The sequence below is a fragment of the Camelus bactrianus genome, chromosome 6 (assembly GCF_048773025.1).
Source record: "Camelus bactrianus isolate YW-2024 breed Bactrian camel chromosome 6, ASM4877302v1, whole genome shotgun sequence".
NCBI lineage: Eukaryota > Metazoa > Chordata > Mammalia > Artiodactyla > Camelidae > Camelus > Camelus bactrianus.
The window spans coordinates 26445771-26466773 of record NC_133544.1 but is presented as its reverse complement, the minus strand read 5'-3'; the positions used below and the strand labels follow the sequence as shown (position 1 = coordinate 26466773).

The 21003-nt window shown below is 51.3% G+C and overlaps 1 protein-coding gene and 1 non-coding gene across 4 annotated transcripts in view; one reads left to right on the top strand and one right to left on the bottom strand.

Annotated features, from left to right (window-relative positions):
• The window catches only part of RGS6 (regulator of G protein signaling 6), a 479758-nt gene extending 460055 nt beyond the window's left edge, over window positions 1–19703 (top strand). For 2 of the 3 annotated variants that reach the window (XM_010962362.3, XM_074365305.1), the window contains one exon: window positions 19329–19703. In XM_010962362.3, the coding sequence (XP_010960664.1) occupies window positions 19329–19379 (51 nt within the window). In that variant the 3' untranslated portion in view covers window positions 19380–19703. Of the gene's footprint in view, window positions 1–10778; window positions 10846–19328 lie in introns of all 3 variants that reach the window. The other variant, XM_010962350.3, reaches the window with a different exon arrangement.
• Window positions 8554–8626, bottom strand: TRNAG-ACC (transfer RNA glycine (anticodon ACC)). The gene has a single exon. It is a non-coding gene; the product is annotated as a tRNA-Gly (tRNA).
• Window positions 19704–21003: the final 1300 nt, after the last annotated feature.

Below are 21003 nucleotides of genomic sequence, written 5' to 3'. Positions count from 1 at the left end.
CAAGTGGCTTCACACACCAGGAAGCTGCCACAGATTGTTAGAGGCAAGACCAACGGGAGTTCCCCCCCCACCCCCATGGCTGGTAGAGAGTGGTGGGAACCCACCCCTTCCTGTCTCTCTTGAGGCCCGGAGGCTGTGGGTGGAGGGTGTTTAGGGATTTTGTTGACAAGCCCATAGTGTACTGTGGAAAAAAGCAGGCCTCCCGCAGCCCCGGGAAGGCCCTTCAGGTTGACCACATGGGCTGAGGATGTGAGAGAGGAAGTCTGGAACCAGGATGAGCCACCCAAACATCTCCAGGCTGCTTTTCATGAGACACAGGTATTGGGAAAGTGAGTGTGATCTCGATGACGCTCTGTGAAGTGCATTTATTGATGTCCCTTCATCCCCGAAGTGGTGTTGGTTCAGTGGTCCTCCAAGGTCTGTTAAGAAAGTGTTTGGAATGAGAAAGCTTCAGACACCTTCCAAGTGTCTGAAGTGTACACATGGGAGAACTTACAGAGATGTTTTCAGGGCCGGCTGAAGGAGAAAAATCTCTCAAGCTCCTGAGATTTTTAGAATCTATATGAGAGAAGGCCCAAACTTCAAAACAAAAAAATTCCTGAATTCCCTGCTATTTTTCTATGAAGACTTTAATGGGTGCTGCGTTCTGAGTTTTTGTTTCCAGCGGTGGAGATGGAGATGGATTTGTATCGATCCATCCATGCTCCCTGTGCTCTTGGGGTAACACCACTTCCCCACTAGCCGTGGCTGAGTTTGAGGAGATGCCGCATGGCTGTAGAACAGTAGCAGCTCTCAGAGTACCTGAGGCTGGAACCCCAGAACTTGGTCTCCACAGTCCAGTGTCCTAATCAAACAGAATTAACCAGCGAAGCAAAATGCCTTGCAATTTGATAATCATTTTCTGGATATAATAGGCATAAAGTGCTTGATTTCTCTAAAAGAAGGTCTACGTGACCTTTCATCTGCTACATACTGCAAAATATAAAACTCAGTGAAAGGCTAGTTCAATAGCATTCTCATGGTGCTGGGAAATATGTGTAAAAAGAGCACTCGTGTCATGGGGCTAATAATGGAACAATGAGGGAGCGAAGCTGGGCCGTCCATGGCCCAAGGACGTGAGGCCAGCTGCCATTTAGAACTCACTGGTGGCAAGAAATATTGATCCAGATGGTTGGTTATCTCGGTCAGCTAACTTCTTTTCAAAACTGAATCTGAATCCAGAATTTCTCCCATGCCAATGTCCTTTCTTTCCTGGGTAAAGGAGGAACATTTGGAGAAAGCAAATTGTTCTTTCCAAGTCTCAGGTGTACCATGATATGGAGAGATTACCTGTGAAGGCCACAGATGCCCACCTTTTACATGAGACCCTGGGGAGTAGTTCAGTGTAGTTCCTGGAAGCTGCGGGGGCCATGCTAATTTGGATGCAGAGGGAGCCTTCCAATTCCCAACAGAGGTGTTGCTGTGTGAACTGCCCCCTCCAATGCAAGCTGAGTCACCCAGAACTTGAATATTAGAGCAAATGCCAGGGGATATGCTATGCTAAGCGTTGTATCGTTTGGTCACCTGGAGCCACAGAGCTTCTGTAAAGCCCCGCTTATTTGATGAGGAAGGCCGAGGCTCGGAAGCAAACATCACCGAAAGCCCATGGCAACTCTCAGTGAGTTGCACCTTTATTCAGAGTGAGAAAATGGAACTCCCTTTGATGGGCCCAGCCTCACAGATGCTCAGCTGGCCAAGCAAAAGGCAGGCTGGATTTCAGCCCCTCCTTGACCCTCAGCTGCCCTTGTGCAGTGGACAGCTCATACCACTGTACATGGTGCCCCTGGTCCAAGGAGCCCCAGACACAGGAAGAGCTGTAACACATAGCAACATCTCAAGGGGGGCCCCAGACGTGGCCTCAGGTCAAATGAACAGAGGCTGTCTCTCCCTAGCCCTGTCCACTGGGAAGCTTCCTTTCACAGTGGCTGTAAAATCTGAAAGCCATGATGGGAAACACCTGTGGGTGGCCTTTGCACCATCTTCTGTCTCCTCTTCAGACTCGCTGGTGGGAGGTCCCAGGTGTTACTGGCTGTGGGGAGGAGGAGACTTTAACTCAAGACCACTTCCTCCTGCTCAGGGCTGACCAGCCTGCCATTCTGGGCCATCTTCCTGGTTTTGCGGTTGACAGATGACAATAAGGGTAGGAGAGCAGGCAGAGCTGGAAGGCCCCTGACCCCCTGCTGTCTCTGAGGCTGCTCATTTCTTCCGCTCTACTACAAAGGGAGGAGGGCCTCACCCGGGTGACCCTGATGTACAAGACAGGGGATGCCTGGCTCACTAGCAGCAACCTGATTGTCCCTTTTCAGACGGCAGCCGAAGCCATCGGGTGAGAACTCCAAGCTGGGGAGGGGAAGCTAGAAAATGTCCTCTGCATCTTGTGTCCAGTTCCCTGGAGGGACAGCACTTAAGTTAGGAGAAGTGGCAGCCCCGAGTGATGGTGGCATCAGCTTCCCCAGACACCTTTACCGGGCGCCCGGCTGAAGCCCCAACTGCCCTCTTGAGAGCCTCATGCATCAAATGTAGCTCAGGCTCCCAAGATGGGAAATGGGGTCGCTGGTGCCGGAGCAAGAGCTGGAGGCCCCAGGGGAGAGCAGAGATGGGGACCAGGTGTTCGTCCCCCTGGTAAGAGAGCCTCATATCACAGCTGGGCTTTGTCAATGTGCTCCTCGGAATTGGAACAGCGAGGGCCCGGAACTGAGGGAGCCCTGGCATGTGCCAAGCGGCATCTCCGCCACAAGTGTTTCTGTCCTGCCTGCCAAGGAATGCAGCAGGGAAGTCAGATGGAGACCAGGAAGCTCTGGGAGCCAGCTGTCACCCACCCTCCCTCTCCCCCTCCTCCCTCTCCAAAAGCCAAGGAAAAGCTAATGAGAGTGAAAAATCAGCAGCTCACCCCCTTCCGGGCCGCTCTGCCGGGAGGAACCCCCAGCTCCAGGCCCAGTTGCTGACCCGGAAGTGAAGCCTGAGACTCCTGGCAAGCGGGGCAACCAGGGCGGGCACTCAGCCCTCCTCAGAGCAGCTCCTTCCCCCAGGGGCTTGTTTCCCCTCCCCCTCAGCTGGCCTGCTCTCCCGGCCAAATGAGTTCTCAAATACCTAGACTCAGCAGAGCCCCCAGGGAGCTTTGACCTCAGTTGAAAAAAATCCTTTCAGGCCTCCAGCAAGGAATGATCACTAAAAATCTCTAGAGTCGGTTTTGATTGCAAACAGTCCTTGGATCCCCTTGGGACTACTGGGTCATGGACTGCAGTGCCAGCCTCTCCCATCTCAGAGCCCTGAGATCTAGCATTCATGAGACCCGGACCTGCCTAGAGATGGAGGTAGATTCCCTAGCAGTGTAGTGGAGGGAACGCAGGGAAATTTGCCTCCGGAGCAGGAAGGACTTCCCCTGGGACTCTGTGGCACTCCTCAGCAACCCGTGCAGAGCGGGTCCTGCCTGCCTCCAGCCTCAGCTTGCCAGCAGCATGACCTCAGGCACGTGCTAGCCCTCTCTGAGCCCTGGTTCTCTCCTGTGCACAGTGGCTTGGGCTAGGTCACCTCTGTGGACCCTTTCGGCAGGGGTGTTCTGTAGATCTGTGCTTCTGTCGATCCTGAGATTTTCAAGTTGTGCTAATCAGCCCTCAGAATGAGAGGAGCTGCCTTCCTGCTGGAGAAGTGGCTGCCTATCTTTGAGTCTGGGAAGTAAACCATGGATAGAATGGAGCTGGATATTTATTTAAAATCACAGGATTTGAGGGTAAAGCCCTGGCAGTACTAAAAGTGCTGCAGGCACCCCCCTCCTTTCCCACCAGCCCCTTTCCTGCCCCAGCCCTGGTCCCTCTGATTGCCCCTCGGGGCTTATCCTACACTGTGACCCCTGGTGTGCAGGGAGGGAGAGGTCACAAAGAACAGGGTAAGCACCACACACCCCGCCGCCCTCGCCAGTTCTGCCGCCCCGTGCTTCCGGGACGGACCCGCAGAAGGTGGGGTGTGTGTCAGAAGGTGGGAGCGAGGTCAGCTGGCAGAGGGGTGGGCTCCAGAGCGGGTGCTGTTGCACCGCCCCGTCCTGTGGGGCGTGGGAAGAAATGAACTGCGAGCATTTGGGGACCTCAGCACCACTCTGCTGCTCACCTGCTAACACACTTTCTGGTTCCCTGGAGAACTCTGGGCCAGCTTGCCTCTGTCCTCTCTTAGAAATGACCAAGAAGAGGTCACGAGAGAGCGTGTTATCCTGGCTACAGTGGTAGGTTAAGTCTCCTCTGGCCTCTATCTCTCTCTCCATCTTGGGTCCAAGTGAAGTTTGAAAAAGCCTATTTAATATAGTATAATTTTGTAGCTGGAAAATGAAAATGTAAAAGTCTATTATTTTCTACAAACCAACTGTAAAGTGTAAGACAGCCCAGGCAGCTTGGCTAGTGGGGTACAGAGAAGACAAAAGAGATAAAGTGATTCTCCATGGCAGGGGTTGGAGGGGAGAGGTCTTTCTGAAACTCTGGGAAAAGGTGAGATTTTTATCTATCAAAAAAAGTAAGAGGTTGTCATTTTTGAGAAGCCCAGCCTTGGACCCTGCCGCTTCCCTTGGAAGGAGGAACCCCCAGCTGTTGCAGCTGATGGTTCAACCTGTCAACCAAAAGCAGCCAGAAATGCCCTCCCAGCAGAGTGCCCACTTGGAGGAAAAATGCCACAGTGACTCAGCCGCCTGACACAGGGGACAGCTAGGCTCTGCAAGACTGCTCCCTCCTCCTCTCGCCAGCTCTCCCTCGCCCCTACCCTGGCCCTCTCCTGCCTTCCCCAGACCCCCATGTGCCGAGCAGTCAAGTGAAAAACTCCTGTGAGGCAGAAAGGCACAGCTGTGTGTTTACAGCCACTGATTCAGATCCAAATCGCATCCTTGCCAGTCTTCCCCAAGGCAGGCCAGGGGCACACCGTGGATGGATGCGCCAGGCGGGAATCTATTTCGGGAGCTGACCTGCAGCCCTTGGCCTTAACAGAGCCGTCCTCCCACCCTCCACTCAGAAAGATGCCCTTCTAGAAGAAGCTCTCACTTTAGAAGTGGCTGATGGGTTTGTGGGATTTCAGCCTGTTCCTTGTCACTTGTATAGTCAGATTTCTGGCACCTGTCCCCAGGCAGCCACGCGCAAATGGCTGAGGGCTCCCATCTGTCCAGGAGAAGGCAGAGGGTGAAGGTGACCTTGGGGCCCTCGGCAGGATGAACAGCAGCAAGTGCAGACCCCTCAGGGGAACAGATGCCTGCTTCTGCAGAGGACAGAATCCGCCTCAGACCTGCCAGGGGATCAGCAACCTCCCTCAGGGGGCAGGAGAGAACCCTCCAGGCGTTAGTCAGGCTTTGGAACAGCAGGAACCTAGGAAGGGGACCAAGCTGCCAATGTCGAGTTCAGGGAGATGAGACCCAACTCTGTCTGCGTCCAGACTGGAGGGTTAGAAGTCAGAGAACTCAAGGTCTAAGGATTTCAAAGGCTGAGAAGTAAGGTGGCCATGGCTTCCCCCCAAAATGAGCTCCTGGTGAAAACAACACAGGAGTCTTCCTTGTTTATAGGCAGCAAATTTGCATCTTTGGTTCAAATCAAGTTTGGGAAGTGTGGCTTTCTGGAAGGAGGGCAGGATATAAATTCGTAGGTAGGAACACTATAAAATGTTGCTGTGGATGGAACAGAATGCTAGCTGGGACGCCGCAGAGGAGTTGAATAGAGCTCAGAGCAGTGGGATCTTCAGTTTAGTGATGTTACTTGAAGGCTGATGAGAGAAAGACCTTGGGGGTTTGTTTGCCGGCTTCCAGTGGATGAGGGGTGGGGCGGGGCTGGGAGTGTGTAGCTACCTTGGCAGTCGCAGCATCCAAAATGACCCCCAGTCACAGTCCAATCATTCTGGCCTGAGCAATGGTACCACAGCCCCAAACAGGGTCGGGCCTCATTGGTGTAATAATTGCAGGAACTCCACACCCTTCTTGTAAGCCTGGCTTACTATAGGGAGATTACCATCTTAACTACATCCCCTGCTCCAGAAAACTTTATTTGTTACCAGATATCAGTGTGATAAAGTTGAAAACTATATGCATTCCTGCCCCCCATACTCCCTCCACCTCCACTGCCTCAATGTTTGCCCATAGTTATTATTAAAGCAAGTATATTCACCACACCCTGATGGCTAGTAAGAGGGTGAATTAATAGATCTGTGTTAATGGGAAAGGCAGTCTCTGGTTGTGGCCACAAGGGTCCAGCCACAGCCCTGTCCTATCCAGCATCCTTTTGATGACTCAGATGAAGAGACAACATGCCAGTCACATTCAAAGATGCAAACCTGGAAGATATTGCTCACTTGATAGGTAATGAAAGTATATTGAAAAGTCATCTTCTTCAGGTGGAATGACAGGTCCAAATCAATCAAAGGTATGATTTAACCAGATAAAGTTTATTTAAAAAAAAAAGTTCAGTCTCACAACTACAGGGTGGCATTCCCAGCCTTCACTGGATTCAAGTAAAAAAAAAAAAAAAATCTGGGGTTGTGATTGATTGCAAGTTCAGTAGAAGCAAAAGTGAGATGCAATCACTTTTTTCTTTGTAAGCAACTTTAGGTTTTAATCACAAAAGTGGAATGGTCAGAAGACAGACAGGTTCTGCTGTTCTCTGTGTTGCTCTAGACCGTGTTGAGTCTTGCGTCTAAGCTCCCACATTTTATCAGGAACTTCAACAAACTAGAGGAAATTCAGGAAAAAACAGCTGGGGACTCTGGAAGCCATGTCAGACGAGACTGAAATAGTTGAAGCTGTCTAGTTCCTACACAGATTCAATAACCCCCAGGAGACGTATCGGTGTTTGTGTCCTAGGGTGAGTGGACAGTTTTGGGTTATTCCAGACAAAGCTAGAACAAATGGGTAGACGATGTGGGGAGGGTCTCTCTCTAAGAATATTCTAACACTAGTAACTTCCCAGCAGTGGAATGTGTCACCTCAAGGAGAAAAGAGCTCCTTGGAAACGCTCAGAAGCCGAATATCCAATATTGTAGAGCAGTTTTCTGCACTGGATTCCATCACCTCTTCCAACTGAAATCCTCTGATGCATTAAATATATGTTAAATGGATCCTACTGCATTTTATCAGATGGCTTATAAATAAGCTATGGGAAAAAAAAAAAAAAAAAAAGAATGGATCACGCGGAGGGAGTTTGCTGAGATGGGAGGAGAGGGAGCCAAAGGGGTCAGATTAGACTCTGCCTTGAGGGAGAAAAAGCCAGATGATGACAAATCAAAGCAAGTCCACTGTCAAGAAGTGGAATTACTGCCCTTCACATGCCATCCAGGCCTTTTGGTTTGGGTTTTGGTTTTGGTTTTTTTAAGCCCTTGGCTGTTGCCGCTGCAGCTGAACCCTGGGTGACAAGGCTCTGTCCCCTGAATGTCTGGGAGGATGGCACTGGGCGGAGGATGCGGGTGCCTGCTGGTGCAGGGAGGCCGAGCAGCTGTGGCGCAGCGGGCTGAGTGCAGCTGGGGTTGGCACGGGGGCGGTGGTGGCGCCCTGGCTCTGCGTTGGAGAGAGCCCGGCCTGTCATCCTTCCCATCCAGAAAGGGTGTTTTGTGAAAGCAAAAAAGATGATCAAGCTAGGTGCCTTTTACCCGATGCCAGTGCAGAGTCCAGGTGGACAAGCTGCTACCCAAACTGTCTCAGCCTGGCCGGGAGCAGCACACGCCCCCAGAGACACTAGACCAAGGAGGAGCTGCGCTCCTGGGGCCCCCTCCCCTCCGGCCCTGCCTTGAGGGCTCATCTTCAGCCCAACTCAGGCCAAGGGAAGGGCTCCTGTGTCACAGGTCATTCCTCCCAGCTGTCCTGAGGACCGACCTGATGGCAAATGGCCCTGCCTCCCCTCCCGGGCTTCACCAGGGCTGCCTTCGACTCATCGTGCAGTTGTATAATCACGGTGATTACAGCCTGTGGCTTTTTTCCTCTTCTCATCTCTGGCTTTCAAATTTTTTGAGGCCTCTCATTAAACATGGTGATGCCGATAAAGTCAGCAAAGTTTTAAGAAGGCATTTTTGTAAGCTAAAGAAAGCCCAGTCAGAGCCGATTGTTACTATGTTCCCTCATGCAGTCCCTTAAATCTCTGTCAGGTGTGATTGATGTCCGGATATAAGAGGTAGGGGAGAGGTGGGCCGGGGGACCCAGAGGGTGCCCATACTTTTTCACAGGGCTGGAGAGCTGCTTTACATCGTGCCCCTGGCCTTCCTCGTTTCCACCAAGAGTATGGTGCACCCGAACCCCAGTGCCTAATGGGAAAAGACAGACCTTCAAGCAAGGATACAGGGCCTGGCTTCTATATGACGGCAGATTAAGTGGGGAATTGGAGTAGCCAGTACAAAACTCAACTCAACCTTGTCATCTGAGGCAAAAGTAGAAGGGAGATTCTGGTGGATTCTCTGATCTGGATGATACTGGGAGGTTCCAGGGCATCCATAATTCTAAATATGTATAGGATGCATTTGTGAGTTGTCACCATCCTGTGAGCAAGTTAATGATTTTATTTATTTATTTAATGGAGGTGCTGGGAATTGAACCCAGGACCTCATGCATGGTAGACATGCACTCTACCACTGAGCCATATCCTCCCCCGTGCACATACTCAATGGCTGTATCCTTGGTAACGATGCAGCTTCGGAGCCCATCCTTTGCTAGCCCTCAATCAGAGCGTCCCTGAATTGTTTCTAGACATGGAGGACATTATAAGAGGGATTACCAGGATGGTGTGCAGGTGGGGTGTGGCCACCAGAGCCCCCAGCCTGCACTTCAGCACCTCTGTGCAGGTTTGATGTCAGGGTCCCCATCCTTTCCATCCTCCCCAAGGCTACACAGATGTCTGCACAGTGAGGTTCACCTTGCCCTGGCAGGAGGCTGTTTTGCGGGGCTCCAGCTGGCCCCTGGCAGCTGACTGCCCTGAGCCATTCACACTTCTCCTTATCCTGTCGGGAGCCCACTCTCTGAGGATGTGATGAGTAGCACCAACCATTCAAGGTTAAGTGTTGTCGAAAACCTGGCAGCGAGATTTCCCCCAACTGCATTCGCATCCCCTACTGAAGATGACCTGCTGGCTCTGCCCCTGAGAACAACACCCCTGCAGTGCCCACCAGAATGTGGGAAATGGGCTCAGGGTTAGGGATGGACAGCCCCATTGAGTCCTCTTTTTCCACCTGACGTTGGTGTAAGACCCCAGGCAAGTCGCTCACACACCCAATGGTATAATGAAGCCCACGGTTCCAGGTGGGGGTCAGCACTCAACGAGGGCACAGCAAGAGCAGCTTCCACTCCTCGGAGGCTCCCAGCATCACGCTGTGGGCACCCATGTCACATGGAGCTTGGCCCAAGAGGGACTTTGGTTCTACTCCAGCTCCACCACTTACCTGTGGACTCGGGCAGTGCCTCCAAGCCTCGGTTTCCTCATCTGTAAAAGGAAGATAAGAGTAAATGATTAAGTGGGAAGAAATATGTAAGGTGCTTAGCACAGTGTTTGCAGTGTGCTCAAATGTAACTCTGTATTATCATTTTCATTATCATGATGTGACCTGCAGCCCGTGCTTAGCGCTTATTACCTTATTTAATTTCCAACAATATTTTTCGATAGGTATTATTGTATTTATTTTTGTATTTATTTTGCAGTTGAGGATGCGGGTGTGGGTATCTCATACATGACAGTGTGCAGAGCACATTCATTTAGTACTCATGGGACTTCTTGATAAATGGTAGCTATTATTACCGACTTATTTTTAAAATCAACTCAGAGAGCCAGTTTCTCTGCCTTCCTTGGGAATGAGGGGACTGTGGTGCTGGCAGACCAGCTTCTGCCCTGTGGTCAATGTCTCAGGGCTCCTATGCACTTCCTGGGAAGCTGCAGGAGCTGGGGGATTGTGGCAGCATGGTGCCAGGATGTGGCCAGGGGAGGGCCACCGAGGCAATACATATGCCCCACTAAGATGCCTCCTATTTCCAGACACAGGTCAAAGATTGTCCTCCCCTATAAGAGCATGAAATCCAATCCTCCAGAGGTACTGCTCTGCATGACAGAAGCCTCGTTCCCAGAAACCCTCACCTTTCAGCTGGCTACCTGCCTGGAACTCCCCTGAGCAGTACAACCTCACCAAGTCCAGTTACTCCATCTGCTGGATAAACAGAGGCTTCTATTTTTTAAGCACATACTACACAGTGGGGTTGTTGGAGGAGTCAGAGCCAAGTGGCAGGGAGTGCTTTGAAATCCCTCGTAAACCAGCCCCCTGGGGCGCACGCTCCCACTGCTTGTAGTATTGACAGAAACAGAAACAGAGAGGCCATTGTCACTGACACGAATAGCTTTTTCCTGGGGAAAGTCAGGTTTATATATGTCTCTAAGATAAATGCTTTAAGTTTGCAGTGTTTGTCAAAGACTGGCACCTTAGGAGCCTGATGGAAAGCTCTACAGCCAATCATATGGTTGCTTATGAACCTTGCATGAGATGCTTATGTAGGTGCCTGCGGTGTAAACGTGCACATGAACGTGTGCACAGCTGCATACACAGGTGCATGTGCTGCCTGCCTGGTATACGCCTCTGTGTTCAGTGTATGGTACGCCTGTAACATACGCTGCAGACTGCACGTGCCTCTGCGCATGGACTGCCTGCCTGCTGCAGCTGTGTGCGTGTCTGCGCAGGGGCTCCCCTAAAGCCACAGGTCTTCATGGTTTCAGCTGGATAAGTTATTCTTCACTTCCCTTCCTAAAAACACAATTGCCTAGTGCTGCTGGCGCAGAGTCAGAATGGCCGCTGCATTTCACCCCCGAGGTGGCTTCCTTCCAGCTGTGGGTGAGTGATCCCGGCGTCCACACTCTCTAACCTTCTTTGGGATCCTTCTGCAAAGAAGGTGCTCCAAAAACCAGAAGAGATGATCTGTTTGTCCGTGGCCTCATCTCTGCCCACCACTCCTGTTGTCACACCTTCATTCCATGGACAGTCAGAGGCACCCATTTTTTGGTGTCCCCATTTTTTCCTGCCTGATTGTTTTTACACCCATAGTTTGTCCTTCCTAAGAAACAAGAAGCTGAGGGGTCCAGAAATGATGCTGAGTTGAGTCCTAGAGGCAATGTACAAATAATGCCTTTAGGTGTTGATCCTATAACTCACATCTCCTGGACCTCTAGCAGAAATGCCCACTACCTTTGAAGATGCTTTTAAATCCAACAGCAAGCAGCGTCCTGAGGCTTCATCTCCCAGTCACAGCTTCCACTACTCATCCTCTGTGGCCCAGGGCCAAGTCCTGTAAGAAACTTGGAAATCTCACATTTCTACCTGCTAGACCACCCCCGGGGGAAGAGGGCTAAGGAACCGCCCATCCTCAGTCCGTAGGGGTGGAAAGCGTTGCAGCGACATGTGAAAAGGGTTTATAGGGAAGTAAGAAGGTTCTCTGCGGTGAGGAATTACATCAGCCCAAGTTTCTGTCCAGAGATGTTTTGAAAAATGTGGCTTGACCTGTCCCCTGCCTGTTCTGCCCTGTGGCCAGTTTCTCAGGGCTCCTATGCACTTCCCGGGAAGTGCTGTACTTTTTCAGGTTAGAAATACATGTCTGATAAATGCCTGCCAGACCGCATTCCTGATAGTGGGGTGGAAAGAGAAATGAGACGGCCCTTTGTGCGTATGAGTCCAAAAAGACGCGGATGTTCACGGAAAGATCATGCTTTGAGACAATGGCGGGGCAGTCAGCATGCTGACTGCCTGGGCGCCTTGGCAGCTGGCTTAACTCAGGACCCAAACCCAGGAAGTGTTTTGGGTGAACATGTTTGCAGGAGGTGAGAAGTGCCCTTAGGAGGGTAGAGTTAGAGTCCTCGTGGGTCCTAAGGAGAATCACACACCGCCAGGTGAGTGACTCCTCCTGCTGTCTCATCCACTAAACGGCAGCGCTCTCCCCTGTAGCCATAGTCAAGGGTCACCTGAACTTCCTAGTTGGAAAAAAGTAACATCAAGTTGTTGCCAATAGCAACTCAGCCATGTCCCTGTTTCCTTGAGTCTTTTGCCCTCTGCCTAATTTAAAGTGAACCAGCGCTGAGATGCCAAAGTACAATTGGGGAGGAACTGGCGGAAGAGAGGAAGAGGTAAGCACAGCAGGGCAGCAGGAGGGCATGCTACTGAGGGGCTTTGGGAAGCAAATGCCCACTGGCTCCTCTCTACCCCTGGGTCCACCAAGAACTTGCTGCAGGCTGAGTGTAGAAAGAGCACCAGGCTGTTCAGTCAGAACTGGAGGGAGGAGATAAGAGATTCGGTTTAAAAAAAAAAAAAAAAAAAAAAAAAAAAGGTGGGGGGTTACATTTCTCCTGCACGGGGAGAAAAAAAGCGGCAGGGAAAGTGGAAATGCACAACTTGTAGAGGAGTCTGGGGGCATGTTCCCGGGCAGTGCGCTGCCAGCGTCAGGCCCAGATGCTGGGCCCTTCTCGCTCCTGGCACTCAACATGCCGGCCTGGCTCCAGATTTGTCCCTGCACAGCGGGAGACCGTAGAGGAAGGTCTCCCATCACCCGCCAAAACTATACAGGCAGATGTCAGACTTCACAAAGAGCCCCATGAGTGATGAGCATGATGGGGCAGGGTAGGGGGGCAGGAGTCAGAAGTGGCAAGAACAACTCCCAGGAAGGGCTTCTCCGGCCAGATCGATCTAGACACTTGGTTCTAGTTGGGGTTGGTTCTATTTGGAGTAAGGCATCTGCCTGCCCCTCCTTAGTTAGGCAGGTTAACGTCACACCTGCATCTCTCCTCCCTGGGACTGCTGCTAAGGAGATCCCAGAGGCATCGGCACCGATAACACAGGGCTGCAAATAGAAGTGGTGGCTTCACTGGCTTGTCCAGCAGCCACCACTTTAAATCCATGAGCACCAGGTAGTGGTGACCTGTGCCTCAGCTCAGCACAGTCGCCAAAGTCCACTTTGCCAGGGTCGCTGGCCGGAAGGCAGCATCCTCTCTTTCTCAGGAGTCCCCCAGGTGATGAAGGGAAACACAGGCAGAGCAGAAATGCCTGGGATGGTCTCAAATATGTCCAAGAGCTGAATCTTCTTTCTCAGTGTCATTGAGAAAATCACCCTGTGCGCCCCAGAGAGGTCACCCAGTGTGGGTGAGTGTGGAGGAGTCCTTAGTCCTGAGCCTTTCCACGTGCCCCTTTCCTTGAAAATGATGGTCATGTACCAAGCAGAAGGTGTATGGGCCATGAAGGCAGCTGACCAGTGGTACGTGCTCAGGCTAGTGGCCCAACCTCACGTGTCCAGTGAGGGTTAAAGCAATACCTAACAGACAAAGATGGTGTGGATCTTAGCACAGGTGTCTGTTGAATGTCTAGTGTGCTTGACACACAATAGCTCGATATTCCATCAGTGGGTGACTGTTAGTAACTGTCCTCAGCAGCCAACCTGTGTCCCTGGTAATGGGACCATCCCCACCCTGCCACCATCAAGGTCTAGGCGAGTTGAAGAGGAGGGCACTTGAGAAGGGAGGGTGAATGAGATGCGATGCCACCCCGTTGGGCCAGGAATAAGAAATTCAAAGAGAAAGTCCCTGGAAGGTAGGGGATAGGTTGGCCCTCTCACATTTAGTTCAGATAGGAGGGCTGGCAACTCACCTCTTCTAAATTAAAAATATTTTTAAGTGAAAAAAAAAAAAAGCAGTGCTAGTTGCCAATACCAGCTAGAGTAATGTATTTGAACCTGCTCATGGTCCCAGTGACATTTTGTGGGCATTGCTCTCAGCAGACATGACTGCTGGCAGGTTGCATTGATCCACCATGTATGTTTATATTACTGTACAGAAGACTGTGGGCTGTTTCAAAAAAAAATTCATTTTGTTTTTGATCATATTCCTCACTTTGGAAATAGGTTGAATGTATATTAATTCTTCATCCAGTGAGCTTTTTCAAAAATTAATTCAATTTTCACCTAGCTCTTGATTTGGGGCAGGAGGGGAGGGGTTGTTTTATGTTTATGGTATCCTATTTTTTAAAAGTTGAATAAAGAGAGTATTTTAAAAACCAAAGAAAATGCCCTTCAGCTCCTGAGAGAGATCAGAAAGCTTGGCAAGGACCCAGGAGTAATACAGTAATACAGGAATGGGTCACAGGGCTCCTGCCCTCCCCCTCCTCACCCCCAAAGCAGCCTCTCGTGCCCCGGGTGCTGCTCCAGCCCGGCTCTGCCTGGATCAGCCGTGCGTAACCGCTGGCTCGTCCCACAGCCTGGTTTCCCCATTTCATCTGCCCATCTTGCCTCACAAAGTTCAACAGAGGGTGATGAAAGATGGAGAGTTGAAGGGTTTTGAAATTATTCTGCATTAAGTATGGATTTTCCTATCATCCCCTTTCAGTGTTTCTCAGCCCTCTAAACTATCCGAAGCAAGTGGCACTCTCTCCCCAGTTTTAAGCAGCATTGCAAAAGGAGATGCCACAGAATTTCTCATACTTCCTTTAGAAAGCATTCCTTTTACTTTGTTTGGTGGAGAAGGGGCACCAACCTCCAGGGAAGTCACCTGATGGAAGTCAGACAGGTCCTGGAATTTGCCCCCTCCTGACAAACCCCAGTCAGGACGTTTCCTTTCTCCCTGGCTCTTGGTTGGGGCCTGACTGCTGCCTCCTGCAAGTCCCCCACAGGCCTGTGGTTCCACACACACTCATCATTTATTAACTTGAGCATCACCTGCTCATAGGGAACTTTCAGTCTCCTTGAGAGGACAACTCATCTCTGGGGCCTCCTGCTTCTTGCCTGCTGAAGTTGCCCGGTGAGCCCTACTCGGCAAAACACCATTTTTCATGAGCAGGGATGAAAAATGCCTGTGTGTCACCACAAGGTGATCGGGTTGGATCGATGAAGACTAGAAATCATGTTCCAAATTAGTTCTCTTGAAAGTTCTAGTTCCCCTAGCAGAGGAATCTGGGTTTCTCCCATAACCAGAGGGGAAAGATTTGAACTGAGCCAAGAGACAAAGCTGCTGGGACAGCAACTGAAAAAGAGTACAGGGTGGGAAATTTCACAGCAGAGATGTGATAGCTGGATTCTTTTCCCCTCATCTTTTTTCTTTTTCTTTTCTTTTTCAATTACATATGGCAAAATAAATAGGTCTGAAATGATTGGTTCAATGAATTTGACAAATATATGCAGCAGTGTGACCTAAACCCCATCACCCTAGAAAGTTCCCTTTCCAGTCAATTCCATCCCTCTCCCCTAGAGGCAACCACGGTTGATTTCCATCCCCTTAGTAGCATGGGTTTAGATTTGGTAGACTTGAGATCTGTAACTTTGGTCTTAGGTCATCTGGGCAAATCAGCAAGAAAACCTCGTCAGCAGCTCAGATGTCTTTACCTTCTTAGTGTTGAAAAAGATCCTGCCTGACCCACTAGTACTTGGCTCCACTGCCCCCAGTATGCCATCTGACCCCCAGGGCCACCCTCTGAGCCTTAGCCCTTCTCCCAGCCAAAGAGGTTAGCATCAGTCTCCCAGGTAAGTAAGTGGCAAAAGCTCTTGGTAACCCAGATGGCGCATGCTTTGTTGATTAATATCGGGAAGCGCGATGCACAGAGCCACGGCATGTCAATCAGCATGTTGGTTTTTCCTGAAGCACTACACAAAAGGGAGGAGCTGTTCCTTTTGTGCATTTCCTTTTAGAAACAAAGGATTCCATGACCACCTTCTAGGCTTCTAGCCATCAAGATGGCTGCAGAGCTGAACCAATTAGTCAGGGCGGAGGGTGGGAATTGAATGTGTGGGTGTTTGTGAACCCAGCACTGAGCTCATGGTCCATGAAATTGAAGGATCCCACATTCCTTTGGATTAAACTTGGCCAAAGGTCTTGAAGGGGGAAAGCACTTTGTCTGAATGCAAAGCTTTGGTGTCTCTGGAATGTACCTTCTGCAGCTCAGTTCTTAATCACTGTATATTTTTTCACTTGGACAAAGGCTGCCTGCTAATAGCATTTTCAACCACCTTCAGCTGCTTCGCTCAGCTAAGCCAAGGCCTCAGGCTGAGCTGGCTGCAGTTTCCTGGCACCATGATCTGTTCCCAACTGACCAGCATTGAGGAACAGCACGTATTCACGCTCTGAAAAAATGCCTTCCCCCATAACTGTGCAAGATGCCACGCAGAGGCAGAGTTATCATTCCCCTTCCCAAGTGTCTCCTATAGAATCATCCAACCTGGAGGCAGGGATGGGGATGAACAGGAGGAAAGAGCCCTTGAGGGTGCCAGGCAAGAGCTCTCCTCTCTCTGGGCAGAGCAGGTAGGTCAGGAGCTCCCAGCAAGCCCCTAGCAGCATAGACCTTGGGGCAGTTCATCTCTGAACACCGGTTGCCTCCGCTGTCAGATTTCACTTTGATCCCTGAAAATAACAAGAACCTCAGCTCTTCAGAAGAGAGGCAGCTACTGAGCCAGTGTGATTGCAGGATTTCTTCCCCAAAGCCTGAGGTCAGGCAGCTAGCCTTGCCTGCGTCCTACATGAGGAACCACCTTCCAGCCTCACCCGGGGGGTCACTGCCTGGTGGACAGATTGCAGCTGGGCTGAGTTGGCCCCTCAGCCGACCTGAACTCTCATGACCTCCTTTAGCAGCAGAACTGGCATTTGGTAAATGCAGGAGTACAGGAGCAGGGAGAGGGAGACCAAAATGCCGAGGAGCAGCACCTGGATGGCTGAGAGGATGGGACCAATCTCAGGGCACATTCTCCAGGCTGGTCAGCTGCACCTCCATCCAGGAAGCCCTGAGAAATGGAAGCAGCTGGGGGAAGGGGAGGGGAAGGATTGATGGGCTGGCCTCTGACCCGTCTTTGGAGTCCAGAGCTGTGAGGCTGAACTCCAGGATTTAGGCAGAAAAAGATTAATTAGCACCTCCCAGCCCAGCCTAGCCCAGCCAGCTCTGTAGAACTGGGAGGTGTGGAGGGTGGGGATCCTCAGGGCCAAATTCACCTAAAACAGACAGACCCACAATCATCCAGAAATAGAATCACTACCCTCCCTCCACCACAGCCCCCTCTCCAGCCAAAATGACCTCACTAATGGGGATGAAGCTTTAATGAGGGTTTGGATCCCTGGTAAACCTCACCTTCTTTGTCTCTGGGCTTTGAACACACGCCCTGGCAACAGACTGTTGTTCAGAAGCTTTAGTGATTCCTTTTTTGCATATCCACCCGCTAAATCAGAGCCCCAAATGCCATGTATGGCAAACCTGGAACGTAGATATTTGGGTACACGGTATGTAATTTGTGGCCCTGGTGGAGGAGGGATGGGAGGAGGGGGGAGAAGCTGGGGTTTGGTGTGTGGTTTCCACAGCAATAAGCAGCACCCAAGAGGAAAGCAACCATCCTTGGTGCCTTTCATGTGAGCAGGGATGGACACGGATGAAAATCGCTGGGGGAGGTTTGGTAGAGCCCATGGACCAGGAGGCCCCCAGACTCATCATCTCTGCATTTCCCCATGCCACCTGCCTTCAGGCGTGCGTGGAGAAGGACATTCCCAGGTGGACCACCTGGATAACACCTCCAGCTCTGTGGGGGAAAGGCAGTCAGTGTGCACTTTAGAACCAGGGTTGGAGGGAGTCCTCGGAGGTTGACCTCTGCCGTCTATGAGCTATTGTTGTACCTAAACCACTCCACCCAGAGGAGTAGCCATCCTGCTTTTAGTGATTTGCAGAAACCCTCTAAGATTAAGATTAAAAAACCTGATTAAAAAATCCTTAGCCCAGTATACATGTATCCGGCTGCAGGCTAAGTTTAGTGTATCTGAAGATTCAGATAAGGTTGCTGATGGGGAGATTTTGTGTGCACATGCGTGTGCGTGTGTGTTTTTAAGATGGGGAGGAAAAAAATGAAGTTTCGTCTCACTATTGAAAATGAAGGGTGAAAGAAAGGGGAAAAACAGAGCAAAGGGGAAGTAGATGCAGACTTCCCAACTGCCCCAAGAGCAATTCCATTTCTGGACAAGCTCTGGTCCCTGCCATCGGAATTCTCAAAGTCAAACTGGTATGTCCCTCTGTGGAGAGTTAAGCCAGATGACGTATCGTCCTGCATCCAGCGAACTCACAGCCCATGTTGCCTGTTTGTTGGATATGCCCATTATCCATCAATTCATCAATCAGCAGGTTTATTGAGTACCCTGCCAGGCTTCACAAACCTGATCAATTTTTTTTAATTACATCCAGCTTATACGCAGCCAAGCCCAGTAAACAAGATGAGCCCTCACACCCCATTTGGAAATGAACATGGGGAATAGCTGGCCCTTGCAACCTCACCCTGCAGCTCTGACGAGCGACTGCGGGCTGCCCTAGGCAGATGGCACTGGTGTTGCTGACCCACTGTCAATAACAGGGTGGGTTCTGAGTGTTTTCTCAGACACTGTGATCAATCTGCTTGGGTCCAGCCACACTCTCCTCTAGATCCCTGTCCGATGCTATGGATTTCTGAAGCAGGCGAGCAGGGGATGGGTGCAGACGACGACCAGGGAAATAAGCAGAGGACTGACCCTTGCTCATCCTCTTTTTGGTGCCCAGTCCCACATCAGAGGCTCCTGAGCCACCTCCTTCCCGGCAAGTGACCAACTAATCTCTCTCAGGACCTCTCTGCCTTAGGGACCAGGCCTCATGGTCGAGTTTATCCTTTTTCTTTTCAAAACAATGGCTACATAGTTTGTAAGTAAAGGGTTTCTAAGACTTCCTGATCCTCTGGGTACCACAGATGGGGACCAAGAACATAGAAGCGTGCTGCTCTGGGTCCTGCAGCCACACCTGCTCACCCACTCCAGGCTCCAGGTCTCAGCAGATGGCCCCTGTACCTTCCCAGTCCTAAAACAGTCATCAGGAGGACCCAAGGAGGGCTCAGTCCTGCATTTCAAATGGGATTCCTGGGTCATCCATATTCTTAAGACCAGTTAATTCCTCAGTCCCGAGTCACCCAGATCCTTAACTACCATCTGTTTGGGGCAATCCACACTCCCTGACCTTACTAGCCCCAAGCTACTTTCTCTTCCTCACCTGGCTAAAATCAAGTTCAGGGGCAGTCCACGGGTATTAAGAGATGCTCTACCTAAGGGCTGAAATGCCTAGTTTGGGGTAAGTAAAATTCCCACACCCCAGAAAGAGTCCCACCTCCTAACCTGCTCCAGAGCCCTGGCTGTTCAGCTGTCTGTGGTTCAGGCTCTCAAACCTAGAGATCAAAGGGGTCAGTAAGCTAAATCGTTTGACCTCGGGGGCTGGTGCAACAATTAATCCACCTGTCTGGCTCTCTGTCTCTGTCCTCTGTGTGTGTGTGCGCCTGTGGTGCCCCTGTGTCGCTGTCTCTGCAGGGAAAGTCACTGGCGGGCAAGCGCCTCACCGGCCTGATGCAGTCCTCCTGACGGTTCCCCCCGCAGGGCCCGGGCCCGAGGACCACACGGGCGGGCGGCGGCGCTCCATTTCCACGGACAGAGTTGCCTTGCGGGGAGATTTGGTCACTGTGAAAGAGAAGGAGTGAGGGTCGTGATGGGCGTCGGTGGGGAGACGCGGTGGGTGAACCAGAGGGAGGCCAGAAAGAGAGTCCACAGAGCCTGGGGTCAGCCCGGCAGAGGCCCCTGTGTACAAGCCTCTCTTCCTTGTACAGTTGCGTACTGACACCCCGCTCTCAGAGGTCCTGGTCCCTGGCTCGTTCTGGGGAGAACACCAGTGGAGCGTCTGTTGTGACTATCACCTGAGGTTATTTTCTGACTGTCATCACTCCTCCTGCTGTCTGGGGGATCATGCCTTCCAGCAAACTCAAGAGGGACCAGCCGGCCCTGAGTACATCCAGTATTATGCCCACCTCCCCACCACCTCTCCGGAGCACCCCCAGCACCCACCCTAGTTACACCACAGTGTCCCGACCTCCTCCTGCCTCCCCCCATCCCTGCAGCCACTGGATATAAGGAGCCAGGACCAAGCCGCCCTCACTCCACACGCCCCCATCACATCGTCAGCACTGAGCCACTTCGTGGATTGCAGCACCTCAAATTCTTCCAACCCCCTTTGAGGCCACCTTTCAAAGAGGCCTCCTCAGGCATTGGCGGCTGCCCTCTGCACCCGTCAAATGTCTCAAGGGCCCAACAGGAGAGGAAGCAGTAATGGAGATGAGAGAGTTGGTGGTTTAGTAGCCGTGAGGGTTCTGACCATCTTTTAAAATTTTTACCAGTTCGTAATTTATTCTGTTGTTGCCCCCTCGCTCCTTGGTGTGTTTCCCCATGTCTTACTCAAAATAAAAGTGGCCATGACCTTGGGGGCCATTGGGATGCTCCCCTCTGGCAGCCCCCGTGGAAGCTTGGAGGGGCCCAGACAGAGGCACCCCCACGGCCACGTCTCAGTTGTGCCAGAAGCTGGTGGAATCTGCTGCCCAGGGGCTAGGCCAGGGCCCGGTGGCTCTCTGATGACAGTCCAGCCAAGGCATCCCCTCCACGATATCAGTCATCATGGGGAAGCGCAGACACAGAGCTAAACCTACAGACGCCTGCATAAGACCCACTGTCTCCCCTTGTGTATGTGTCAAAATGACCCTCCGCCAACTTGGCTGCCAGGGAACGATGTACAGAACCGAGGCAGGTGCCTGACGTGTCGTAGGTGCTTAGCAAATGGTAGTGATTACTCTCCTTGTTGTCACTGTCATCGCTGTGACCCCCATAAGCCCTTGGACAGAGCGGTATAAGCAACCTGCTTTTGAATTCAGACACTCACCCTCCCACTCCATTCACTTGCTATGACCATCCTCCTTTGATCTCTTTTTGGCCAGAGGTGAAAAATCTCCCTTGGGAGTGTATAAACAGCAAACGCAGAAGCAAAACAGCAATCACTGGTATTTCTTTACTCATCTGGGCAAATGCACCAGCTGTCGAGGTTCATAAGCTTGTTTGCAGGCGCTGCCTCCTGGGTGCTCCCCTAGGACCATCTTTCCAAGCCCTCCTTCCTGCCCTGTTGTATGTCTGATTGCACAGGGCACTGTCACCAGGCTGTCCACTT